Source organism: Fusarium oxysporum, chromosome VI, assembly GCF_013085055.1.
Source record: "Fusarium oxysporum Fo47 chromosome VI, complete sequence".
NCBI lineage: Eukaryota > Fungi > Ascomycota > Sordariomycetes > Hypocreales > Nectriaceae > Fusarium > Fusarium oxysporum.
In genome coordinates this window covers 1,647,839-1,671,393 of record NC_072845.1, presented here as the reverse complement: position 1 = coordinate 1,671,393, position 23,555 = coordinate 1,647,839, and the positions used below count along the sequence as shown (strand labels likewise).

The window sequence follows — 23,555 nt, the reverse complement described above, 5'->3', positions numbered from 1 at the left end:
AGGCAATCGCGAAAAAATGTCATTGCGCTCGCATTTTCATCCGCGTTTGGGATTCTTGGCCGAAGACAGCGGGAATAGCGACTGAAACCAGTAACGACTTGAACTCTAAATCTAAAAAGCGTTGCTGTGGAACGGCAGTTCTCGCAGTCACAAAAGGGTTTTACAACAGTGGCACCACAGAAGACCTTGCTATAAATGTGTGCAATATATCCAATACGTAACCATTCTCAGGCCTTGAAGAAATCAACTGCTTAATATACAGCATATACATATGCTGAAGAATACTAACTCGACCCAATCACCACAACACTCCTAGTCATCCTCTCAGTAAGCAAAGCGGAAATCAAGTCGCTTGTTTCCATCAATCTCTCGCTGTTCCTTGTCCGTCTGATATTCGAGCTTCTGCTCCGGTGTCATCTGTTCCCACTGTTCGATCTTCTTCTTGTTGAGGTGGATGAGCCAGAATCGCTGGGCGAGGAAGGCCACGACAGAGAGGCACAGGATCGAAATGAGCACCTTGTTACCGTTCTTGTAGTAAGGAGCATCCCATTTGCGGTAGATCTGGGAGCTTGTAACGCTTCCCCTGTTTTCTGTTAGTATTTGTTTGTTAAACGGACCAGGGTGGAACTCACATTTGAACGATGACGTTATATGTAGCTGCAGCAATGGCTCGCTTCTTAACATCAAAAGAGTTCTCGGAAATCCAAGAAGAAACCAGAGGATGGAAGTAGGGATATCCAGAGATTAGAGTAATGATAGAGAATCGTCCCCATTCTCGGCCCTCATCAGGAAGAGTGAGAAGCGCTGTAAGAAGAGGAAGTGACCAGATCTCTCCGAACAGACAGTGGAACGTCCTCTCGTTAAAGTACTCAGAACTGTATGCCAGCGCAAGCATAGTGATGATCTGGAGTGCAGCGGATGGTGCAGTGAGCAGGTTGCTAGCCAAGGTACTGAACTTTCCAACTCGTTTAAGTGTAAGAGTCAAATAAGCCTGAACAGGCGCGGCAGGAATGTAGGCAACGAGACCAATAAAGTAAAGACCCCAGAGCGAAGGGTCTGACCATGCGTTCTTGACATCCTTCCATGTAGCAGGCTCCTTCAATGCCGTGAGACCCTTGGCAGGATCATCTCGAAGGATACGGTTGATCATGATGACCTCCTCACGCTCAGTATACCAAGACTTTCGCCAGATGAGAGACTTGGTGCCGGTAGGCGAAGTAGGAAGATAGGCCATGGAGACGAGACCAATGACCACGGTAAGAAGACCTTCAAGGAGGAGAAGCCAAAACCAACCGGGGTGGCCGTTGACGCCTCGCATCTCAATCAATCCAGCAGCAAGGAGAGCAGAGATGACACGGGCGATGTTGAGAGTTGACCAGAAAGCGGCGAGTCGAATAGACAGCTCCTTCGAGGTGTAGAAATATGTCGCCATGAGAATAACACCGGGGATGAAACCACCCTCAAAGGTGCCGATCAGAGCACGGGTAACGTAAAAAGCAGCTCGTCCAGTCATGAAGGCTTGGAAGGTTGAGACAAGACCCCAGCAGACCATGAGCGTGGGAAGAACATGCTTGAAGCCATATCGCTTGGTGAGGAATTGGACTGGGAATTCAGCCAGCAAGAAGCAAAGGACTTGGATGGTTGTTCCGTTGTTGTAATCGTCGGTGGTCAATCCGAGATCAGTCAAGAGGTCATCAGCGAGCGCGTTCGAGATGTTTCCTCGATCCAATTGCAGACCAAAGAACTATATCGTGTAAGTCAATTTCATCACCAATTGAGTAAAAATACATACCATAAGACACAACCAAGACAAAAGCTTGAGGTCAGTCTTTCGTACAGCCCGTCTCTCCTCTTCAGGAGTCCATGTAGCCGAGGGATCCCACCGATGGCCGCCTTCGTAGTCGGCATGAGGCGGCAAAGCGTCTGACAATTGCTCTCGGCCAACTCCGACTTGCGTCTTGGTGATTTCCACCGACACGCGCTGAGCAACTGCCGAGCTCGTCTCGATATCCGGATTACCCATGGTAAACAAAGAATCTCACTCAATGAGTTTTAGTAGCTATTAAGAGACTCAATTGAGGTGATTGTCGCTGAGGAATGATCCCAAAACTTGGGTTCTCGGTCAGATATATAAGAGACATCTACAGTTTGACCATGGATATAGTTTATCGTCGGAGACTCTTTCGGTAGGTAGTATACACAATAGTCCCCTTGGTGGGTGGCTCGATCGCGCACGCCATAAGGACATGAAGCCAGATCTGGTAACACTCAATTCTCACAGTCAAGGGCCATGATCCGCCAAGGGTTCTCCAGGTGAGATGCAACAGGTGGATTAGGAACTCAGAGCATCATGCAGTGACCACCTGACAGGGCACTTGTAGAAATTACGGCCACAAGATTGGTCCAAACCCCTCGTTAGAGCTGGGGTAGATTCTCCGAGAAATTCTCCTCTCTCAAGCATGCCATCATTAGTCCCGATGTCGTCTTTGCGGGGGGAAATGATTCGGCATTGTACGTTTGGCCTGTAACGGTCTGAAGATTCCATTCTTGGTTAGACTCATTCCCGTCATGCTGGGCCCTTGTTATTTATCAATGGGTGGTTATCCTCCGAAAGAGTCTCCGGCTTGGATACAGCTTCACATAATTGTCACTGTTGGCCCTCGTTTTCTTATCAGTTGAGAAATATTGTTCAAACTCAAGCACATATTGCATCATGCCTTCTGCTGCGCCCGAGACCGTTTCTAGCAATATCGTCGGCGGAGATGTCCAAAGCCGTCCACGTCTATCAGAACCCTTGACTTACACGGGTAGTCTTGATGACATTCCTCAGCTTGACGTCACCCCGGTCATCGGCCGTGAGTACAACGGTCTTCAAATTCGAGACCTCTTGAAATGGGATGAGAGACACATCCGTGACCTTGCAGTCACTATTTCTCAGCGAGGTGTTGTCTTTCTGAAGAACCAGGATGTCACTCCTCAAGAGATGAAGGAATTTATGCTGCGGCTTACAGAGGTTGCTGGATGCCCTACTAGCTCAGGTCTGCATGTGCACCCTTTGACTGAAGAGGGTAGTGAGTTGGGTGATCAGATCAGTGTTATCTCAAGTGAGAAGCAGAAGAAGGGGGGTGGTTTGACACATCAGCTCAGCGATGTAAGCCGATATGCATCTGCTGGGTGGCACAGCGATATCACCTTTGAAAAGGTACCCTCAGACTATGCTATGCTCAAGATACACACTCTACCTAAGACAGGTGGTGATACGGTATGTCTTTGCCACTCAGAGGTTCAAACAACCCGTGTTGCTTGGTTCTGTTCTTCTCGGCCACCTACATCTTGCTAATTTGGAACAGCTTTGGGCATCCGGATATGAGGTCTACGATAGACTCTCAGACCCCATGAAGAAGTTCCTCGAAGGATTGACCGCGACTCACGATGCCAGCTTCTTCCACGACGAGGCACGACGCCTGGGCAACCCAATCCGCAAGGGCATCCGTGGCTCTCCTCTAAATCAAGGCGAGAACCTCACATCTGTCCATCCTCTTATCCGAACAAACCCAGTCACAGGCTGGAAGTCAGTGTTTGTCAACAAGGGCTTCACCAAGCGCATTAATGGATTGTCAAAAGATGAGAGCGATACACTACTGGCGTACCTCTTCAACCTAGTGACACAGAACCACGATGCCCAGGTCCGGTACCGTTGGAGCAAGAATGATCTTGCGATTTGGGATAATAGATCAACTTTCCACTGCGCGACATATGACTATGAGGAAGCGAGAGCTGGAGATCGAGTTTGTAGTCTTGGCGAAGCGCCTTATCTTGATCTGAATAGCAAGAGTCGCAGGGAGGCACTCGGTATCTGATAATACCGGCTTATGTGTAAAATTGAACGAAGAATGTGTAATGTCACCACATAGTGTCGTCGTCTCTTGTGATAATAAGCGTATCATGACTGCTCTGTTAGTAGGCCTTAGGGTGGGTTAAAAGACATCCATGATAGTCTTGCAGAAATAAACTGCTATAGGTAGTTGAAGGGTCGGCCAAGTTTATACTGAACTGCAGTAAATTCAGGTAAACTCAACTAAGTCTTTTTGTCACTTGGGACTAAAGTCTTAAAGTTTTAGGTAAATGATGATGAAGAGGTCTCAGTTGAGACGAGAATTTGATGACTTGACCAATCTATTTTAGTGCTCGTTAGCGATTAATATGCATGGCCCAAGCTTTTTTATCCAAGGGTGTGGTCCAGTCTGCACGAAATCTTCCGAATCACACTCAATGTGTTTCTTCGAGGGCAATTGCAACCCTGTTTCCATTTTCAGGGTGCAATGAGATTATTTTCGCTTTGCTGGTGACTATGAAGAATTCATTGATATCTTCAATGCGGCGGGCTCTTTGCCTGCCGTTCAGTGCTCCTACTCCTGCTCCCGCTGCTCCTCCAGGTCGTTCAGCGCTGACGAAGCCCGGAGGTTACGATGCCGACCTGCCGATGATCCGTCGCACCTTCCATTCAGGACCCCTCCCCCGCATCAGCTCAAGAGCTAGAGCCTCAACTTACGGGTCAGCTCCTTCTATAACAACACCATATCAACCTCTTCACCGCTCTCAATTACATTACTTTCTCTCCTCTACCTTTACCACAGCTTCTTCCTCTCGATCGGTTCTCACTCAACCTCTCCACAACTCAAAAGTCTCTTCTCTCGTCCCTCGTCAGCAGCAGCGTAACTGCTCTTGTCGACGAGCCATGTATCGCAACGGAAACGATGTCGCTAGCGCGAGTCTCGACATTCGTCGTGGACGCGAAGTGCTTCCCAAAAATGTCAAGCCTCTGCATTACGATCTCACCCTCGAGCCAAACTTCGAGACCTTCAAGTATGAAGGTACCGTCATCATCGACTTCGATGTCGTCGAAGATTCAACCTCTATTGCCCTGAACACGGTCGAAATTGATATCCACGAGACACTTGTTGAAGCCAATGGTGCCACTATTAGCTCCTCGCCTACCCTCGATTACAACAAGGACACCCAAACCACCACCGTTACCTTCGATAAGACGATTCCCGCTGGCCAAAAGGCGAGGTTAACTCAACGTTTCACCGGTACTCTCAACGATGACATGGCAGGTTTCTACAGGTCATCATACAAGGACGAAGATGGCAACACCAAATACCTTGCTACCACCCAGTTCGAGGCCACCGATGCTCGCCGCGCATTTCCTTGCCTGGACGAGCCAGCTCTGAAAGCGACATTCACCGTAACACTCATTGCTGACAAGGATCTGGTATGCTTGGGTAACATGGATGTCGCTTCTGAGAAAGAAGTCGACTCCAAGGTTACAGGCAAGAAGCGCAAGGCCATTACTTATAACAAGACTCCCATCATGTCTACCTACCTTCTGGCTTTCGTCATTGGTGACCTCAAGCACTACGAGACCAACAACTTTCGAGTCCCTATCCGAGTGTGGTGTACTCCCGATCAAGACCTTGACCATGCCGTCTTTTCCGCCGAGCTAGCTGCTCGAACACTCGAGTTCTACGAGCAGCAATTTGGCAGCCAATATCCTCTTCCCAAGATGGACATGGTTGCTGTGCCTGACTTTGCTGCTGGAGCCATGGAGAACTGGGGTCTCATCACATATCGAGTCGTTGATCTTCTATTGGATGAAAAGACCAGCAGCGCCGTCACCAAGAAGCGCGTGGCCGAGGTCGTTCAACATGAACTGGCTCATCAATGGTTCGGCAACTTGGTCACAATGGACTTCTGGGATGGCCTGTGGCTCAAGGAAGGTTTTGCAACATGGATGTCTTGGTATTCTTCTAACGCCTTCTACCCCGAGTGGAGGATTTGGGAGGGTTATGTTACTGAGGATCTCCGATCTGCTCTCGGTCTCGACTCTCTGCGCAGCTCTCACCCTATTGAAGTGCCTGTCAAGCGTGCTGATGAGGTCAACCAAATCTTCGATGCTATCTCATATGAGAAGGGTTCTTGTGTCCTGCGCATGATCTCAAAATACTTGGGCGAGGACGTCTTTCTGAAGGGTATCCGAATCTACCTCGATAGACATGCATACAGCAACACTGAGACCACGGACCTTTGGGCCGCTCTCAGTGAGGCCAGTGGTAAGGATGTTGAGCGCGTTGCTGACATCTGGACCAAGAAGGTCGGTTACCCAGTCGTAGCAGTCACAGAAGACGAAGGCAAGGGCACAATCCATGTCAAGCAGAACCGGTTCCTTAGAACGGCCGATGTCAAGCCTGAGGAGGATGAAGTCCTTTACCCCGTCTTCCTCAACCTTCGAACTAAGGACGGTATCCAGGAAGATCTGGCACTCAACACACGTGAGGCCGACTTCAAGGTGCCTGACTTTGACTTCTACAAGATCAACTCTGGCCATTCTGGTATCTACCGTACATCTTATACTAGCGAGCGACTTCAAAAGCTTGGTCAAAACGCCAAGGCAGGTCTCTTGGGTGTTGAAGATAGGGCCGGAATGATTGCAGATGCCGGTGCCCTTGCCGCTGCTGGTTACCAGAAGACATCTGGCTTGCTGTCGCTCCTCCAAGAATTTGACTCCGAAGACGAGTTCATTGTCTGGGATGAGATCACTCTCCGTGTCGGATCTCTCCGTGATGCTTGGATATTTGAAGATGATAATGTCAATGAGGCTCTCAAGACTTTCCAGAGGGATCTGGTCAGCAAGAAGGCTAACGAGATCGGTTGGGATATTTCTGACAAGGATGACTTCACTGCCCAAAGAATGAAGGCCCTTATGTTCGGCAAGGCCGCCATTGTCGAGGACGAGCCTACCAAGAAGGCCGCTTTCGACTTGTTCGAGAAGTTCATCAATGGTGATCGAGATGCCGTACAGCCCAACTTGCGACCTAGTGTTTTCGCTGTTGTGGTTACATATGGAGGCGAGAAGGAGTATAATGATATTTTGAAAGAATATGAGACTGCCAAGCAAAGCAGTGAGCGAAACACTGCTCTCCGGTCACTTGGTTTTGCAAAGGATGCTGCTCTTATCAAGCGAACTCTGGAGTACACTCTGAGCGATAATGTCAAGACCCAGGATATCTATATGCCTCTCAGCGGTCTCCGCGCTCACAAGGAGGGTATCTTGGCTCTTTGGGGATGGGTCAAGGACAACTGGGACGTTCTCACCAAGCGACTCCCACCTGGCATGTCACTCCTTGGCGATATGGTCGCCATTTCTACAAGCTCTCTCACACAGAAGGACCAGATTTCCGATGTGAAGACTTTCTTTGAGCAGAAGGGCACCAAGGGATTCGACCTTGAGCTGGCCCAAAGTCTTGATTCTATGACCGCCAAGCAAAACTGGCTCGCAAGGGATAAGGAGGATGTCAAGGAGTGGCTACGCAAGAATAAATACCTGTAAATTAGTTGCATAAAGAATGAGACAAGATGCTCAAGCATGGTTGTACCTGCATGAATGAGCAAGTTCAAATAAGTAACCATCTTTACGACTTTTATGCTATATGCTTGTGCTACGCTGATACATGGTCTTTCCTCATGTAGGAATGCTGAAGAGGCGCTGCAGAAAGTGCTTCAAAATCGTTTCTATGCAATGATAGAAGTTGAGGATGTTGGCTGTGTGCGTAGTTATCTCGAGAAAGGTATAGTTGGTCAGCACCGCATCACATTAATAGCAACAGTGATGCAAGATTTCTTTGTTCGTCTATTATACATGTACAGATATACAGTCATACATCACCTCTGTTCATACACCTCACATGAACTTTTAAGCCTTACCAGTCAGCCAATCCCTTTCCTTATTCTTCCCATATTTCCCTGTGCCAGTAACAGGCAGATCTCGCTTTTGCAGCTCCTCCTCAATAATCTTCCAGCGACCAACAGCAACCTCACGGTCAATAGGTGTGACTCTCCTGTTGTGCACCTTGACGTTAGGAAGTGCGAACAGGGCCTTCTGATCCTCAAGAACCTCGGCGAGCTTCTTGCCCCGCTTGGCGAATGTTAGGGCTACAGTGATGAGCTCTTGTGGTGTGCGGGCGGCGGCGACCTTGACGTCGGGAATGAAATGGCCTGTGAGTTGGTAGATACGCTTGCGGATCTGCATATTGTCAGTACAAATCACATCTGGGAAGAGGTGGGACGCATACAGCAAACTTGAGGTGGTCATCGTCAAGAGTGGCGGTCTTCCATGAGGGGTCCAGAGCATTAACCATCTGCTGAGCCTCCTCAGGAGAAATCTCAACCTTTTCCTCAACCTCTCCGGGCCTGACATTCTTCAACTTCTCAGTGACAACACTCCAATGAGTGCTGAGAAGAGGCTTTCCATCCTTAAATCGAATTCCCACAGACAATGTTCGGTCCAGGTGGGCCCTGTCACCAAAAGGCCACTTCTTTACCGCATATTCCTCAAGAAGTCCTCGCTGCTGGTATGAAAGTGACTCGACCAGAGCTTGACGTACGTAAATCTCCATAACTGCTTGATCCTCTACTCGGTTTGCGCTGCCGAAGCCTTGGAATTCGCTCTCCTCACCCCAGTGACCTGGTTGGTCCCACCATGTCTTGACGGGTGAAATCTCCCCCAGATCATCAATTGAAGTCGCGGGCGTATATTCAGTGTCGACAGACTCGACTTCCTTCTCGGTCATGGCTTCGGAATGGCTTGGAGGTAGCACGAGACGAGTGGTGCGCACAGGGTAGGGTCTGCGGTCGACATTTGACAGATCCAAGGCCTCCTCTGGCAAGTTTGATGCCTGTTCTGGTTCCACTCTCTCTTGATAAGGATCATCGCCTCCAGGAGCTTCACCCTTCCACAGCTTACCTCGGAGCCATTCGGCCTTGCGACCAGCTGCGTGGACGGGGGTTGTTGAGAAGGCGACGCGGGCAACGAAGGGGACTCGGTTGACGGGGACGACTGTCGATGGAAGAGAGGCTAGAGCCCCTACCCGCGGTATTCGAGGCATTTTGACGTGACGAATCGGCGGACTGAGAGAAAGCCGAAAGAAGTCGTGATGATGGGACGGTTAGAGACCGACTTCAATATGGAACTTTTTACAGCGTGGTTCTATTGGCCAATGGGAGTTTACGAGGCTGAAGTGGATACTCTGATTTGGCCCACTTGTTGTCAACTATCGATAGCCTCAAGTGATTGACGTGCGACCTCCATGATCGATAAGACATTATCTACAGCCCAAATTAGCCGTAATGGCACGAATATCTCTGTTTATCCTCCTGCTAGGAGCTTTGGTCTCGCTTGCCGCAGCGTGTTAGTATAACGGGTATCTACACTGAACAGAGCTGACACATTCCAGCCGCGCCAACCTTCTGTAAATGCACATGCTTTAAGAACAGCACCATTATCCCTCTCGGGCCCAAAGGCGAAACATCCTCATCCCAGCTTCGTCGCGCCGTTCTCGATTTCTCGACTCCTCATCTCGAGCCACGCTCGAAATCGAAATCATGCTCCGAATGTACCAAGGCCTTTTGTCTCAAGCAGGGCATTGACTTCTGTAAGGACGCGACAGAAGAGGACGTCACGACTATGTGCTTTCAACGTGACAGCAACAAAGACAAGATCATAGTATGGGCTTTCATTATTGGTACTGTTGGATTGTTGGGCTGGGCTGCGTTCAAGAAGGTTGTGGCGTTGCGCCAGGGGCCTACGTTTGGAAGACAGGGCAGCAATTATGCTCCCATGCAAGGGAACTTCCGATGAGATGATAATGATATGGCATCGTACTCATCTGTGTTTGGATAGGTGTGGTATCTGTGGCTCCGTCACTTGGTAGAGGAGTCTGGCGTCCTTGGGTTATCTGAAGTTTACAGGAGGTCAGTTGACCCCTTTAGCAATGTTCGGAATATTCATGAGTGTATATGATAAAAAGATCAGGCATTGTGCCAATTTCCATGCAACCTATGTGCGCCGACTTTTCCATCACCTGACCTTTCTACCTAGGTCTATTCATTAACTCCCAAAACAACACAGCATTTTTAACTAAATCCTCGTATTCCACTCCTTCTACTTCACAGGTGCAACCTTCTAAGAGCGGTTGACCTTGCGGCGAGTGCGGACAGCATCAGCCAAGTCCTCGAGCACAACGGCTGTGTCCTCCCAGTTGATGCAAGCATCAGTGATGCTGACACCACGCTGGAGAGCAGCAGGACCCTCAGCGGGAACCTTTTGGTTACCCTCGCCAATGTTGGACTCGATCATGACACCAATGATGGCCTTCTCACCCTCACGAAGTTGTTCACCAACAACCTTGGCAACCTTGGGCTGGTTCTTGTGGTTCTTGGAAGAGTTACCTGACGCATGTTAGTATTTCAAACTCGATTGGTATAGTTCGGAAACATACCGTGGGAGCAATCAATCATGATAGCCTCCTTCTGCTTCTTGTCCTGAAGGACCTTCTTAGCAGCCTGGACGCTCTCCTTGTCGAAGTTTGTGCCCTTGGTTCCACCACGGAGAATAACAAAGCAGTGCTCGTTGCCCTTGGTGCGGGTAATAGCAGCAAGGCCCTGCTTTGTGACACCCATGAAGTGGTGCTGAGCAGCAGCAGCGCCAATAGCGTCAATGGCAACACCAAGACTACCGTCTGTGCCGTTCTTGAAACCAACAGGGAAAGACAGACCGGAAGCAAGCTCACGGTGCAGCTGGGACTCGGTGGTACGGGCACCAATGGCACCAACGGAGATACAGTCGGCAAGGAACTGAGGAGAAATGGTATCGAGCATCTCGGTAGCAATAGGCAGACCCTTGCTGGTCAAGTCAACGAACAGCTGACGAGAAACGCGGAGACCCTTGTTAATCTTGAAGGAGTTGTCGATATCGGGATCGTTGATGAGACCCTTCCAGCCAACGGTTGTTCGGGGCTTCTCGAGGTAGGCGCGCATCACGATGCAGAGATCGTCGGAGAGCTTGTCAGAGAGCTCCTTGAGTCTGGAAGCGTATTCCTGAGCGGCGGCAGGGTCGTGAATGGAGCAGGGGCCGACAACGACGAGGAGTCTGTCGCTCTGGCCAAGAACAATGTCGGCAGCATCTTGACGGCCCTTGACAACGGTGTTTGTGGCCTTCTCGGGTAGAGGGATCTCGGAGGTGAGAAGAGCAGGAGGGATCAGAGGATCCTGTCCGAGGACTGGTTCGAGTTAGCTGCGATTCTCGGTGCGTTACGAATACAGCGCGGGGGGTTTGTTGCAATCCAGAATGCTGTGAGAGCCAATTGCAGAAAAGAAGCTCCCTGTGTCGTCTCCGAGGTACTGAAGCATTGCGCCGCAAAGAGGGCTGCCACAGGGCGCATCATGACTTCTCGGGGCCCAATTGCAGCGCAATTTCAAAAGAACAACAATCTTTATGGGAAAAACTAACCTCTGGTGTCATCGGCAGCGATAGTGACCATTTCTACGGCTGAAGGCATTGTGAATATGTGAGCTGTTGATCTTCTCCAAAGTTGAAATTTTGATATGGAGGGGCACAATTTGATCTACCTTTGGCGGGAAGAGTTATAGTATTTCAGTGAAGCTCGACGGAGTAGGCGACCAAGGTGAGTCAAAAGAAACTTCAATACGAGCGCCACGAGACTGAAGACGGTGATGTGCGTTGAAAAGGTAGAGGGAAAGTATATGAAATCGAGAGAGAGAGGTTGTAGACACAATTTTTAGCTTGGCTCAGGGTGACTCTTCTCGCACCACTCGCTCACTACCACACCGGAGGACCTTCGGAGGGTACCCCACCGAGGGGTTGTGTTTTTTGCAGGGAGTTACATGCGAAATACATTGGCCAACTACGTCAGGGTTCTAGAATCTTTGAAATTATCAATGGTCTAAGCTCAATTGGCTCCGGTCTGGGTCCGTGGTAGAGCTCAACATCTCGGTGAGGCCTGGCCAGTAAATACTGAACATTAGACATGTGCGTTTATCTCAGAGCCAGCGACTCATCACATGTCCTTTAAACAAAGCTCAAATAGCAGACCGCCTATGCTGGAGGCTTCTGTATGCAAGAAACGGGCGATACCTTTTACCGCCGCGTTCGCTTCCCTTTCAGCTCGTGGGTGCAACCTCCGCAGTTTTGTGAGAGGCCATCATGCACCATGGTTCACTGTCGTATTGCATTAGCTCTCGACGAGTTGGTGCGGTAAGACAGAGCAAACAATAAACATAAATATTCGAATATCGCAAGTCCTCTCTGAGACGATCATGTCTCCCTTGGCCATTGAGTATCCACGATCCTGTCTCCCAGACTCCTATTCCCCCTCGTGTTCATTCATGACAATAATGTTCGGGCCTACGGAGTGTAATAATTTCGATCCGGGGTTCAAGGGTCTCGTCCCAAGAAACTAGCGTCCAATAGCATCGTCGACTTCTCCCTACCAATAGACGCGTCTCGGAAAACAACGTGAATCAACATACGATAACCAACTGTAACCCTTTTGAAATAATATGAACTTCATTTAAGAGATAATTACATCTCGAAAAAACGGGACTAGGGATGAGTTTTCGGTGACGTCGGTATGTGAAAATATTGTGACACAGTCTGCTGGTATCGTGGCTGTTTGCAAATCTCCCCACGTCAGAAGTATGTATGTTCATCATGGTAACACGAGGAATGCGTGTCGCCGAGAAAAGGGGGGCAACAAACCGCCCAACGATTATTCAACGATTTATCGTAATTCATGCAATCGAGGATGTGATACTTCTTAAGAAGAAATAGTTCGTATCACATCCCAGATAGTTATCGACGATCGAGTTTTCGTACAACTCACAAGATGCTACCCTACATCGACTCGGATGAGCCAGTGGCCGAGCAATGGATCGACAAACTGCAGAAGCTGTCTCAGACATCCCCAAGCCAAATAGAGACCCGTTTCTGACACCTCAGAAGAACACGCACTCACTGAGACTCAAGCCGAGTAAGCGAAACATAGCTGAAACCAAGACACACAGAGTTCCGTTGCCAACATGTCAACTCTCACAACTCTCGTCAAACATGGTGAACCGCGTTGCGTCTGAGAGCCTCGCATCGCCTCCGGGAGCGGATCTGTTGGTCCGTGAGACCCTTGTTGCTAGTCCAGGCTGTCCACTCAGCCCTCCTCTTTACTTTTCTCGTGTAACTAACTCGTGAACATGAGTGAGCATGAGCATGAGCATGACAAGCCTCAATCATTCAGGGATCGTGCCGATTAAGTCATCGGTTTCTTCAAGGGATCGCTCGGATTCTCGGCGACCCCACGACTAATACGACTTTTGGCGAGTAGCATGAGGCATTGGAATCGGATCGTCTGGTCTGTTGCAAGGTGCGCCGTGGCGTTGGTACAAACTTTGGCTTCCCATCCATTTCTTGCACTTTCATTCACAGAACCAACCAACCCCTTTTCCTTTTTGACAATCATTACAATTCAATTCCATTCACTATCTTCGTTGTTGAGCTTCTAGTTAAGCTGCAGTAGACTTTACTGACGTGTATTTCTTTTATTCAATTAACCAATTCGTCAATTGCTGTGCAAATCATCTTCAATCACCTCTTTTTATCCTTTGTTTACTTTCATCCCATGTTCTTATCACCAACGGCCTCGCCCTTCACCAACGCCCGAGTATAACCCCCCCCCCCCCCAAGCCATATCCAAGACATTATAGATCAACTTATTTCCCCGCTCCTTCCAATTGTCTCACTTATTTTCTGATATTCACTTCCTTATACCCTCTTTTAATTTACTGTTGGTCCTCTTTTTCAAGTAACAGTCAGCCCCAGCCAGCCTCAAAACCAATTCCCAGCCTCCGCCCACCGGCTTTACTGTTGCGTTCCAAGCTTCGCTCCCCACCCTCAAAGGCTATCTATTATAGGCTACCACACGCTGCCTACAGAGCCCAGCCGATCCACACTAGTCCGTGGCTTCCTTCGCCGACGACAGGCCGCCACTTCCCTCGTGAACCGGATGCTCACTAACAACTTGCCCACGCCAACCAAACTCTCTTCAACTCTCTACGGCCCAACCTCTTGCTCTTTACCTTGGCTTTGTCATTGACGTTATCGCATCGCATTCATATTTGTCGGCAGCATCACCGCCGACTCGTCACTTTTGCTTTATCTCGTATTATCACGTTACTAAACTACATCACTCGCCTTGCATCGGATACCCCCGCGGTGCTAGTACTACTGTAACTACTACCCTCCAAGGAACCTTTGTCCGTCGACATTACAGAGCCGTATCCACCTGTGTTAATATCCAGGGTCCGACAGCAAAGTCAACATCGTTTGTTCCAGCTTGTCGGATTTGTTCAGTATTTTCTGACCACAACTACTTTTTCACCAAACCAGTAAACAGCCAGTGATAAAATGTTTGCCGTTCAGCATGCTGGTTTCGATCAGCGGAAGCGAGTCCGTGAAGAGGAAGAACTCGCGAATGCTAACGGCATGAGCTTCAGCGAGCACCGCAACGTAAGTTTCCTGCAATCGCAGCCACGAGGGCGTTTTCACATGATGTCGAATACTAAAGATGTGGCAGAAACGTATCCAGTGCCTTCCACTCCGTGCATATCCTAGAACGACGCAACAATGGCAATCTGATGCGCCCATGCCAGCCCCGAGCTTCGCCCCCCACGATCATCTTCAGCCAGAAATTCGACAATGGTCATCGTCGACGAACATGACATCACAGTCTCATGGAGACACCGACATGGATATGATGCAGACATATCAACCCCAACATCACGAACAGGGCCGACTTGGGGTGATGCACCAAGAATCTGACAACGCAAACGGGCGTCTGCCCACGCCTATTCAGCTTAGCTTTGCTGCACAGGTTCGAGGTCAGCAGGCTGTGACAACTCCTAACGGTGTTGCAAACCTAGGTCACCAAAACACCGGCTTTGGTGATGATCAGAGTGTCCCTCGCACAATGGCCGGAGGATGGCAAGCCATCCAGAATGAACGACGTCTTCCTTCACCCATTTCCGAAGGTGATGATTCCATGGCCTGCCAACCCATCACCCCTACCGGTATGCAATTTGATGCCAGTGCCCATGGTTTTGTCACCCCCGGTATGGAACATCCCAATGTGACTGTTGAGCCTTCACCTCCCCATGATGTGGAACATCCTATGATGGATGTGGAATCCCACTGCTCGGGCAATTCAGTTGATGGTGATGGTGATCCAACAACGCCTTCTCCTAGGAGAGGCCATATTCGCAGCCGACACACCGTCAACAACTGGACCTGGCAACCCGGCATGAAGAAGAGCTTCAGCATAGGATATCGAGCAGACTGCGAAAAGTGCCGCTTAAAGGTTCCAGGACACTTCAACCACATCATTGTTTCTTAGGGAAAAGAGAAGATTATCCTAGATCCTGACGAACAACCCTCACTATAGGACAGTGGCGTGAGGCCGCTTGATTGGAGAAAGAAACGACAGAGGCGCAAACTTGCTTTTAGTGATTTTGTTTCGGGGAAAATTGCTTCCATCGGCGAAAGGGAAAATCGTAGTCCTACGCCTTTTGCAACCTGTTGAGGAGATGCAAACGCTTTGATAGCTCAGACTATCACAGATGGCCATAATTCAGGCATGACCGGGCCTTTGAAGAGACGGACTGGAGTCTGCCAGTTCAAGACAATATTTGATTTTTTTTCCTTTTCTTTTTCATTTTTCATTTTGTTTACTTGGCGTTATAGGCAATGGCAAGCGGGCGGGTATGGATAGCATTTGGTCATTACGGGTATACATTGACCACCCTGTAAATAGGGAATCAGAAGTTAGCGATACGATCTTGAGATCGTCAGGTATGCATGGCAATACCAGAATAGCGATAATGTCAATTTAAGTAATGGAGACATTCGCAGCTCATCATCTCACCCAACTTGAAGAATCAGTGGCGCTTATTTGATCGCTTGGTATTGAATAGATATGGTAAGTAGACTTGTTCCCTGATGGTACATACAAGATGGTCCCCCGACGCCGTCTAATGCACTGCCAATCTACACATATGATACACTCCTTTTGGTCCCACCACGTACACTCCGCTTTGTTTTCCTTCATGTTGCCATCCGTTCCTCTTTCCAATTAGATTTTTATACACATCACCAGAACTTCCACCAAGACTTGCTAGGAGTTGAGCCTGCAGGCGGCTCAACACCTAGCCTGTCTAGGGGGCCTCCATTTTGTTGACGCTCCCGCTCTGCTGCCATCGCCTCCCCCAACCTCACCTTGACAGCTCCCGACTCGACTGACTGTGTCTGATAATCCTGGAGGCCTTGTGTTGACTCCTCCTTCTTCTCTCCGCCGCCTAGCACACCAGAGAAAATCCCTAGTACACCCTTCCCACTTGATGGCTTTGTAACATTCTCCTCTGTGTTTTCTTTAAATGTGGGCTTGATGTGTTCTTCAAAATGTGTGCGGTGTGAAGGTGCCTCGAGCAAAGGTGGTAGCTTCTCGCCTCTTGCCTCGGCAGCTTGGTTGGCTTCCTCGACGAGAAGGATCTGTTCCTCTGTAGCTTCGCCCTTGATGTAGGCGAGACGTGCCATAGCAAGCTCATCGGCTTCAAGTAGCTTCTGGGCCTCGACCCATTCGGCTCGGCGGGCTCGGTTGTAACGAATCATATCCCAGACAGAGTATCCGGAGACAACAGCTGCAACAACTAGAATGCTTGTCAGCTGGCGATTGCAGTCGAATGTTTCGTTCAGTCGTTCGTACCTGTGAACACCACAATGCTTCCCACCGTCCAACGATGCGCTACATCGAAGATTCTCCTCGAAGCATCGATAAACTTATCCGTCTTGCTAATGCTGGCATGCTGAGCAGCAAGATGAGCCTGTCGCAGTCTCCTCACTCGCTGCTCGGGTGTTTCGCCTGGGATGCGTGGTGTTCTCTGCGCGGCCTTCGATGTTGCGTGGGGGATTGTGGACGTAAATCGGGTTGCGTCCTTTACGCTCCGGGGGCCCATCCTGGAAGCCATTGTCTCTGTGTGAGGAAGGGTTTATTCTGCGGAGAACAATTACCAGGGCGAGGTGATCGAATGGATTGGCCGTTGACAGGAAGGATGGAAAGTGGTGTCATGAGATTTTTCGAACTGCTGCGAGAAGGAATTGTGGGAATGTGATTGGTGCGGAATAGCTTCGGGTGAGAGGATGGTGGGCTGTGAAGATGGAGATATTGGAAGATGATGTCGACTACCTGAGAACCTGGGTCCCAAGCGCCAAAAACACTGGGGTAAATTTAGCACAAACCCAGGAGACCCTTTGACGATTTCATTTTGGCATCTGATGCTGACAACGAAGTTTTTTGCTACTGTAGAATGGATATATTTCGATGAAGCCATCAAGATGCTCGTCAATGGATCTGGCATTTGCAGTCACCACGGCAGTATGTTTGGCAAATCTCGAGTAAACAGGCAAATGCGCGATGTCCCTTTTGTCAAGTACTCACGTCCACGCAATGCCATGCTGTAACCAAGTACATGAGTCGAGGAGTATCTGATCATCAGCATATCAATTCACAGGCTACGGCGAGTGTGAGCGTGAGGTAAAGGATGAGAGCCGTTATTGCGCTTCTACAACCGGATCGAATCATGAGCTGTGGAACTTCGCAAATAGACTTGGGCGCCAGGACTTTACGTCTGCCTCAATCATCACACAGCAACGCAGGATCAGGGCAATCGAGAAGTACCTGTCTAACCTCAGCATCACGGCACATCACACAAGACTCTTCTTCATGAGATAGCATCAAGCCATCAACACAATGAAAAGTGGGTTTAAATCAAAAATTCCGCCGACTATGGCCCCGAAGGACAATAGAGCAAAGAGTGACTCCGCGATGTGCAATGCAGGCCCTCCATGCTGAGGAAGCCAATTCTTGAGCTGGCTTCCTCTCAACAAGGTAAGTATGAAGAAGAAAAGAAAAACGGAATAAGAGGAGGGAGGGGGAGCCGCTTTTTATAGGCAGATGGAGAAGGGATTGATGCCTTGATGCTGAGGCGTTCGGTGCCTGGGAAATTGCAGGCAGGAGGCAGCAGGGCAGGGGCCACTCTCTGTGGATGCTTGAAATTGTGCAACGCCCCCGGCACCTGTGTGCACCTGCCAAAACAAAATTAAGTTGAGATTTTATGAAATTATTTTCTGAGCGATTGTGTTTCCGCCGCAATTGGTGGTTGTGGAGTGCATCGACCACAGAGAGAGAGAGAGAGTAAGGTATGCAGCGACTAGCGCTAGTGCTGAAGAAATGCATGACCAGTGATGATTTGACAAAGACCTTGCTGATCGAGAGACTTCGAGCAGTACCTTCACATTATATCCTCCTTATTATTTGCCAGAAGGCCTCAAGGATATCTCTTTCATCCGATCCTAATGATGAAAACCTTTAACTGTCCTCAGGACTATGTGTCTGGTGACATTTATCTTGTGTACAAGACGATGACTGATCTCAGCTTTAATGGTTGCTGAACAAGAACACATTGGATGCAGATTCGAACCATTTCTCATGATGGGAAGACCTCCAATCACAATCTAACAGTGAAATATTTCCATGTTCACTGAGCCTGAAGAGATTCAATGTGACGAGATCTTCAAAAGTAGTTTCCAGTTCGAGCACATATCAGCACTCTTCTTCTATTATGGAATTCCCTTAAAACAACAGATGCCGTGTTTATAATATGCTCATGAACCGCCAAAATAATATATAGAGCCTTCTGCGGCTTCTGCAACCCATCAACATCAACTCGCAGCCGTTCTGAATTTCTTACACCAAGTCTCTCCAAACTCGCCTGTCTAAATCCCGCCGGCACCGCTGCAACATTCTCCCGATCATGAATTTGAAAGCCCACATTCAGCACGTGATCCACATCTTTGGGCAACTCGCTAACAACCCACTAAAATCTAAGGGCACAACCCTTCTTGAGTTGGAAATTGGACAAGCCTCTACCCTCCGAATTTTACACGCCTCACGACCGACATCGACCATCGGAGCACGTTGATCGCAAGCAGACACAATGGTATGGAGATACGCCCAATGCGATGGATAATGTTCATCGCGCTCGAGTGCATTCGCATTTGCTGACCTGATTTACTACAGGCGATCAAGCACAACCAGAAGCTCGTCAACAACCGTGAGCCGCACCACCCCCGAATAACGATATGATAGAGGATTTGAGGGACTGACTCCTTCAACAGACTTCCGCAAGGATTGGCAGCGCCGGGTTCGAACCCACTTCGACCAGGTATGACGATACACCCGACGAGAAGAGAAGAGAAGAAACGATTCATCTCGATTTTCTGGAAATTTACTTGGCACACAAATATTGACTATGGAATAGCCCGGCAAGAAGTCGCGGAGACGCACAGCTCGTCAGGCCAAGGCTGCTGCCCTCGCACCTCGACCTGTCGACAAGCTCCGACCTGTTGTGCGATGCCCTACCCTTAAGTACAACCGCCGTGTCCGCTCCGGCCGTGGTTTCACCCTGGCTGAGCTCAAGGTATGATATATTGCGTCTCAGTCGAATGCACACGATACGAGATACGCCAGAAGAATTGCAGTTCTAACAACCACGCAGGAGGCCGGTATCCCCAAGGCTTTCGCTCCCACCATCGGCATCGCTGTCGATTTCCGCCGACAGAACCTCAGCGAGGAGTCCCTTGCTGCCAACGTTGCCCGCCTCAAGGCCTACCAGGAGCGATTGATCCTCCTCCCCCGCCGATCCAACGCCCCCAAGAAGGGTGACACCAAGACCGACGTCTCCAAGATCGAGAAGGCCTCTCACATCTCCGCTACTCTCCCCATTGCCCCCACCGACATCGCTGTCAAGGAGATCAAGAAGGGTGACATGCCTTCCAACATCGAGGCCGGTGCTTACCGAACTCTCCGTGTCGCTCGTGCCAACGCCCGATACGAGGGTGCCCGACAGAAGCGTGTGCGGGATGCCGCCGAGGCTGAGTCGGCTAAGAAATAAACTTGCAAAAAGGGAACTGGTGTTTGAGGGTTTTGCTCTTTGCGTCTCTGAGACATGGGCAACGTCGGTTCGAGGCTCTGATGAAAGGCTTGGCCGGGTATGGAGGAAAGATACTCTAGGTCCAGCTCAAGAAATTTACTGCATGATCACCGGCTTTGCTCTATCATTACTTGGTCAATGGATGCATTACGCGCATATGGTATCTCTTTCTTAAAAAGTTATTCGTTACGATTTCAACGCTCTGAACGATTCGTAAAGTGATGTCTATTCCCAGTATTTGTGTCTATTCCATTCTTTGAGACTCTACTACTCTTCAGCCCTTTCCCCCAGCAACTCTGTGCCCTGTCGAATCAAACTCCGTAATCGACCAACTTGCTCTGATTCCAGAGTCTCCCCATTCTTGACAACTTCGGTACACAATACCAAACAGTTCTCTCTGTCCACCTTAGCCATATTAGCCTTTTGTTTCGGGTCAACCTGCTGAGGTTCCAATGCCAGCTCTTCAGGAATTGCTGGGGGGATTTCAGGGGCACCACTCTCGATCAGTGGTGTTTCGTCGTTTGCCGTCTTTCCGGTGACTGCGTAACTGAGAGCATCCATAGCTCCAGATATAGGAAGGACTTTGGCGATAACTTGGGCGCCATCCTTGGATCGCGACATGAGAGCAAAGACGAACCATGCCTCGGATTTTAGAATGGGCCACTTCTCTTGAGTGATGAGGAATGACAGCACTTGTGAAAGATCATGTTCAGCATAGAACAGATCCCTCGATGGTGTCTTTTCAATTTCAGAACTCCATCCAGAAAGAACCTCCTCGGTGGGTGCTGTATGAAGAACTCGGCATACAGTAGCAACACTTCGTGCGGCTTCGAGTCGGGTAGGTTCCGTATCAGATCGATCAAACAGCGAGATCATATCATGGACAGTTGTGTGCTTGCCAGACCCCTCTCCTTCAGCTGTTATAGGACTAACAACTCGACGAACATTATCTGGGCAGTTCACAAGCAGTAGACGAAGTAGTGAAACTGCCGAGAACTGGACCTGAGGAAGAGTATCGATGGTCAGTATCCTTGGTACACTCACTGGCTTTAGCAGATCCCCTAGTAATGTTTTGTTCTGTGCCGGAATTGCGAGATTCTTGAGGAAAGACAGTGCGGAGTGAAGAAGCTGGGCATCTTTGATCTCGGGATCGGAAAGAATGGCGATCAGAGAAAGATGAGCCTGATACTTCTGCACAAAGGCCGTGGAAGCCTGATCTGAACGGGAGAGGTTGCCCAGAGCCAGACAAGCTGCGGACTGAAGAATGACATGCGGCTCCTTCAACCATTTAAGAAGCGACTGGGGCACTGAGCTTTCAAGGGAATAATGAGCTGGGAAGGCGTCATTGCCAGTCAGGTCAGCCAGGGTTGTAAGCAACGAAGTACACAGCTGCCCAAGTTCCTTGGCAGTGTCTTCGTCATCAAGCTCTGAGTCGAATTGGGTATGTGCGATGTAGAATGCCTTGACGAAGACATCTGCTTCTTTTGAGTTGAGGAGTTGCTCTTGGAAGGATTCATTAGCAAGATAACTGGCTGCGGTAGATACGAGGGCGAGAAAGTCCTCGATATCAGTGTTGTGGTCAGGGCTGACTGCCAGCTTCAGGAGAACGGAGGCCGTCTCAGAATCTGCAACAGCTACCTCGCCATCTTGTGTGATGAGAAGAGCAAGGATCTTGCAGAAATAAGTGACAAGCGGGCTGAAAGCAGCGCGGTTGGGTGACTGAAGGAGAGTGATGAGATGACTGCTGAGTCGTGACTCTGAAGCAAGACGTTGAGCAGGTTCTACGAGTATCAGTGTTGTCCCGCCCGAGTGTCATCTTTAGGACTCACCATAATCAACAAGGACATTGTAGAGCACCGGAATCAAATATGGAACAAGGCTCATGTCCTGAAGGTGCTTGATGAAAGAAACGATATGTTTGCCCTCAACAACTCGAGCTCGATTTTGGTCTGTATCAGCACAAGAATTTCCGGTAACACGCAGAGCCTGGACTTTGACACCATGAGGTTGCTCCTCATCTGAGGCAAGAATGTCAAGGAAGAATTCGAGAATTCCCGAATCTCCATAAGGGAGTCTCCATGCCACTGTGTCCACGTTAACAAATTCACAAACGATAAGGGATTTCACTTACCATCTCGACTTCCGTCGCCCAACGCCTTGGCTGTAGCCTCTAGCGAAGAAGGATCTTGTTGCTTAAGAGTTTCGAGTACGGAAGATAATAGCTTTGTTCGTTTCACAACAGCATCCTCAGGTTCGTTGGCAGCATCGTAAGTATCTGGCGATGCTCCGCTTCCTTCACGCTGTATCAGGACAGCCACGTCTTGAGGTGACATAGACATGATCTCAGCTTCCCTTGTGGAGTATGAGATATGATGCTGAAAGTTGGTCGTTGAATTAGCTACACCAATGTCCGCTTGAGATACCCTATACATTTTCATGGAGAGGGTGCTTACAAAATGAATGAAAGTCTGTAGAGCTTCACATGAATACAAGAGATGAGAAAATAAATCTCTAGGCAATTAAAATTCAGCAACAAGTTTCAGTCTTGGTTCATGAAATTTATTACATCCATGCATCTCATTGCGGTCACCTAACATTCTCTTCTGCAGCTCCATCGCGGGGCATATATCTCGGTGATGCTCGGTGTGTCGTGGTGGACGTACTACTCGGCTAATCTGCGGCAGATCATACTGCTGCCGGTTGATCGGAGGTGCAAAATTCCGACCTCGGAATGATCCGCCTCCGCCGACTTTGCACCCGGGGAAAAAGTCTCTAGCAGCGCCATCACGATCCTTTCCCTCGTCGCGAACGAGGGCCGCTATTTCAACGTCGCTTCTCAGCGATATCTATCTCCACCTTTTCTCCTGATAATCAATTCGTCTCCATCACCCATAATCCTTCAAAATGGTATGCGCCCACGTCTTAGTTCATGCCCGCTATGTTCTTTACTTCAAGAATCGCCGCATTGGTTAGAGTGGCGGCTAACATATAACCCCAGGCGCACAAATTCGTAGTCACAGCCTTTCTAACAGGCTCCCGAATCCTCGGTCGATCATTTGTCGCAGCTTACAAGCAGGCTCAGGCTGCTTCAGCGTACCAGCGAGCGCAGGCCAAGGCTGGCAACCCATCCGCCGGTGCCTCTCTCTCCTCTGGCATGACTCTCGATGAGGCATGCAAGATTCTCAACGTCAAGCCCCCGGCTGGTGGACAAGCCAATGTCGAAGAGGTTCTGTCACGTTATAAGCGACTGTTTGACGCCAACGATCCTCAAAAGGGTGGCAGTTTCTATCTTCAGAGCAAGATTGTAAGAGCAAAGGAGCGATTCGAGCGAGAGATCGGTCCTATACGGGAGAAGATGGAGCAAGAGGCTGAAATCAAAGAGGGTTTCAAGCCCAAGGTCTACAAGGACTGACGACTCTCCTTGTGCAAATAAAACTGGAAAAAGCAACACTTGTACGATGACCTCGTAAAGGAGTTCTGAGGGACGGGAGGGAGGAGTTTACTTTCTCCATGTATACAATGTACATCTTCACTCGACTGCGGCATGGCACGGCGTTTATTGGGTTATCGGTGGCGTGATGAGCCGCTCGAGGTTGGCTGGTTCTTAG

The 23,555-nt window shown here is 49.3% G+C and overlaps 11 protein-coding genes across 11 annotated transcripts; 6 read left to right on the top strand and 5 right to left on the bottom strand.

Moving 5' to 3' along the window:
* Positions 1-185: 185 nt before the first annotated feature.
* Positions 186-2,357, bottom strand: FOBCDRAFT_184961 (major facilitator superfamily domain-containing protein). Its single transcript, XM_031186801.3, has 3 exons — positions 1,793-2,357; positions 633-1,744; positions 186-583 (listed from the first exon to the last, which is right to left on the bottom strand). Exons 1-3 carry the CDS (start codon positions 2,021-2,023, stop codon positions 325-327), a joined length of 1,602 nt encoding a protein of 533 aa, XP_031037936.2. The 5' UTR covers positions 2,024-2,357; the 3' UTR covers positions 186-324.
* A 282-nt stretch (positions 2,358-2,639) lies between these two features.
* Positions 2,640-4,145, top strand: FOBCDRAFT_225656 (uncharacterized protein). The gene is made up of 2 exons (XM_031186802.3): positions 2,640-3,262; positions 3,351-4,145. Exons 1-2 carry the CDS (start codon positions 2,714-2,716, stop codon positions 3,858-3,860), a joined length of 1,059 nt encoding a protein of 352 aa, XP_031037937.1. The 5' UTR covers positions 2,640-2,713; the 3' UTR covers positions 3,861-4,145.
* Positions 4,146-4,239: 94 nt separating this feature from the next.
* On the top strand, positions 4,240-7,478 carry FOBCDRAFT_225654 (peptidase family M1-domain-containing protein). Its single transcript, XM_031186803.3, has one exon. It carries the CDS (start codon positions 4,352-4,354, stop codon positions 7,388-7,390), a length of 3,039 nt encoding a protein of 1,012 aa, XP_031037938.3. The 5' UTR covers positions 4,240-4,351; the 3' UTR covers positions 7,391-7,478.
* A 183-nt stretch (positions 7,479-7,661) lies between these two features.
* On the bottom strand, positions 7,662-9,012 carry FOBCDRAFT_40846 (uncharacterized protein). Its single transcript, XM_031186804.3, has 2 exons — positions 8,133-9,012; positions 7,662-8,083 (listed from the first exon to the last, which is right to left on the bottom strand). The coding sequence occupies exons 1-2, from the start codon at positions 8,943-8,945 to the stop codon at positions 7,754-7,756; spliced, it is 1,143 nt and encodes a 380-aa protein (XP_031037939.2). The 5' UTR covers positions 8,946-9,012; the 3' UTR covers positions 7,662-7,753.
* A 132-nt stretch (positions 9,013-9,144) lies between these two features.
* Positions 9,145-9,899, top strand: FOBCDRAFT_40842 (putative MFS transporter). Its single transcript, XM_031186806.3, has 2 exons — positions 9,145-9,247; positions 9,294-9,899. The coding sequence occupies exons 1-2, from the start codon at positions 9,187-9,189 to the stop codon at positions 9,695-9,697; spliced, it is 465 nt and encodes a 154-aa protein (XP_031037941.1). The 5' UTR covers positions 9,145-9,186; the 3' UTR covers positions 9,698-9,899.
* A 122-nt stretch (positions 9,900-10,021) lies between these two features.
* On the bottom strand, positions 10,022-11,396 carry FOBCDRAFT_202933 (uncharacterized protein; the record flags this gene model as incomplete). Its single annotated transcript, XM_031186807.2, has 3 exons — positions 10,022-10,287; positions 10,338-11,117; positions 11,348-11,396. 3 exons carry the CDS (start codon positions 11,394-11,396, stop codon positions 10,022-10,024), a joined length of 1,095 nt encoding a protein of 364 aa, XP_031037942.1.
* Positions 11,397-14,156: 2,760 nt separating this feature from the next.
* Positions 14,157-15,317, top strand: FOBCDRAFT_40831 (uncharacterized protein). The gene is made up of 2 exons (XM_031186810.3): positions 14,157-14,413; positions 14,481-15,317. Exons 1-2 carry the CDS (start codon positions 14,312-14,314, stop codon positions 15,294-15,296), a joined length of 918 nt encoding a protein of 305 aa, XP_031037945.2. The 5' UTR covers positions 14,157-14,311; the 3' UTR covers positions 15,297-15,317.
* Positions 15,318-15,844: 527 nt separating this feature from the next.
* On the bottom strand, positions 15,845-17,000 carry FOBCDRAFT_40821 (cytochrome oxidase c assembly-domain-containing protein). Its single transcript, XM_031186811.3, has 2 exons — positions 16,662-17,000; positions 15,845-16,605 (listed from the first exon to the last, which is right to left on the bottom strand). The coding sequence occupies exons 1-2, from the start codon at positions 16,921-16,923 to the stop codon at positions 16,049-16,051; spliced, it is 819 nt and encodes a 272-aa protein (XP_031037946.2). The 5' UTR covers positions 16,924-17,000; the 3' UTR covers positions 15,845-16,048.
* A 1,754-nt stretch (positions 17,001-18,754) lies between these two features.
* On the top strand, positions 18,755-20,145 carry FOBCDRAFT_184950 (ribosomal protein L13e). The gene is made up of 5 exons (XM_031186813.3): positions 18,755-18,954; positions 19,035-19,068; positions 19,133-19,179; positions 19,276-19,434; positions 19,513-20,145. Exons 1-5 carry the CDS (start codon positions 18,952-18,954, stop codon positions 19,906-19,908), a joined length of 639 nt encoding a protein of 212 aa, XP_031037948.1. The 5' UTR covers positions 18,755-18,951; the 3' UTR covers positions 19,909-20,145.
* Positions 20,118-22,576, bottom strand: FOBCDRAFT_184947 (armadillo-type protein). The gene is made up of 4 exons (XM_031186814.3): positions 22,401-22,576; positions 22,079-22,322; positions 21,777-22,031; positions 20,118-21,728 (listed from the first exon to the last, which is right to left on the bottom strand). The coding sequence occupies exons 2-4, from the start codon at positions 22,284-22,286 to the stop codon at positions 20,215-20,217; spliced, it is 1,977 nt and encodes a 658-aa protein (XP_031037949.2). The 5' UTR covers positions 22,287-22,322; positions 22,401-22,576; the 3' UTR covers positions 20,118-20,214.
* Positions 22,577-22,708: 132 nt separating this feature from the next.
* On the top strand, positions 22,709-23,476 carry FOBCDRAFT_40811 (Pam16-domain-containing protein). Its single transcript, XM_031186816.3, has 2 exons — positions 22,709-22,854; positions 22,946-23,476. Exons 1-2 carry the CDS (start codon positions 22,852-22,854, stop codon positions 23,357-23,359), a joined length of 417 nt encoding a protein of 138 aa, XP_031037951.1. The 5' UTR covers positions 22,709-22,851; the 3' UTR covers positions 23,360-23,476.
* The last annotated feature ends 79 nt before the right edge of the window (positions 23,477-23,555 follow it).

Excerpts from the sequence above, each read along its gene's own strand:
- FOBCDRAFT_184961 (XM_031186801.3), bottom strand. The coding sequence starts at position 2,023 with ATGGGTAATCCGGATATCGAGACGAGCTCGGCAGTTGCTCAGCGCGTG. Across the intron at positions 1,745-1,792 it reads TGTCTTGGTTGTGTCTTATG|TTCTTTGGTCTGCAATTGGA; the intron begins GTATGTATTTTT and ends TACACGATATAG. Across the intron at positions 584-632 it reads TATAACGTCATCGTTCAAAT|GGGAAGCGTTACAAGCTCCC; the intron begins GTGAGTTCCACC and ends AACAGAAAACAG.
- FOBCDRAFT_225656 (XM_031186802.3), top strand. The coding sequence starts at position 2,714 with ATGCCTTCTGCTGCGCCCGAGACCGTTTCTAGCAATATCGTCGGCGGA. Across the intron at positions 3,263-3,350 it reads CTAAGACAGGTGGTGATACG|CTTTGGGCATCCGGATATGA; the intron begins GTATGTCTTTGC and ends AATTTGGAACAG.
- FOBCDRAFT_225654 (XM_031186803.3), top strand. The coding sequence starts at position 4,352 with ATGAAGAATTCATTGATATCTTCAATGCGGCGGGCTCTTTGCCTGCCG.
- FOBCDRAFT_40846 (XM_031186804.3), bottom strand. The coding sequence starts at position 8,945 with ATGCCTCGAATACCGCGGGTAGGGGCTCTAGCCTCTCTTCCATCGACA. Across the intron at positions 8,084-8,132 it reads ATGACCACCTCAAGTTTGCT|ATCCGCAAGCGTATCTACCA; the intron begins GTATGCGTCCCA and ends GACAATATGCAG.
- FOBCDRAFT_40842 (XM_031186806.3), top strand. The coding sequence starts at position 9,187 with ATGGCACGAATATCTCTGTTTATCCTCCTGCTAGGAGCTTTGGTCTCG. Across the intron at positions 9,248-9,293 it reads GGTCTCGCTTGCCGCAGCGT|CCGCGCCAACCTTCTGTAAA; the intron begins GTTAGTATAACG and ends GACACATTCCAG.
- FOBCDRAFT_40831 (XM_031186810.3), top strand. The coding sequence starts at position 14,312 with ATGTTTGCCGTTCAGCATGCTGGTTTCGATCAGCGGAAGCGAGTCCGT. Across the intron at positions 14,414-14,480 it reads GCTTCAGCGAGCACCGCAAC|AAACGTATCCAGTGCCTTCC; the intron begins GTAAGTTTCCTG and ends AAGATGTGGCAG.
- FOBCDRAFT_40821 (XM_031186811.3), bottom strand. The coding sequence starts at position 16,923 with ATGGCTTCCAGGATGGGCCCCCGGAGCGTAAAGGACGCAACCCGATTT. Across the intron at positions 16,606-16,661 it reads AAGCATTGTGGTGTTCACAG|TTGTTGCAGCTGTTGTCTCC; the intron begins GTACGAACGACT and ends CAAGCATTCTAG.
- FOBCDRAFT_184950 (XM_031186813.3), top strand. Across the intron at positions 19,069-19,132 it reads CCAGAAGCTCGTCAACAACC|ACTTCCGCAAGGATTGGCAG; the intron begins GTGAGCCGCACC and ends CTCCTTCAACAG. Across the intron at positions 19,180-19,275 it reads TTCGAACCCACTTCGACCAG|CCCGGCAAGAAGTCGCGGAG; the intron begins GTATGACGATAC and ends ACTATGGAATAG.
- FOBCDRAFT_184947 (XM_031186814.3), bottom strand. The coding sequence starts at position 22,286 with ATGTCTATGTCACCTCAAGACGTGGCTGTCCTGATACAGCGTGAAGGA. Across the intron at positions 22,032-22,078 it reads GGGCGACGGAAGTCGAGATG|TGGCATGGAGACTCCCTTAT; the intron begins GTAAGTGAAATC and ends ACGTGGACACAG. Across the intron at positions 21,729-21,776 it reads CAATGTCCTTGTTGATTATG|AACCTGCTCAACGTCTTGCT; the intron begins GTGAGTCCTAAA and ends TGATACTCGTAG.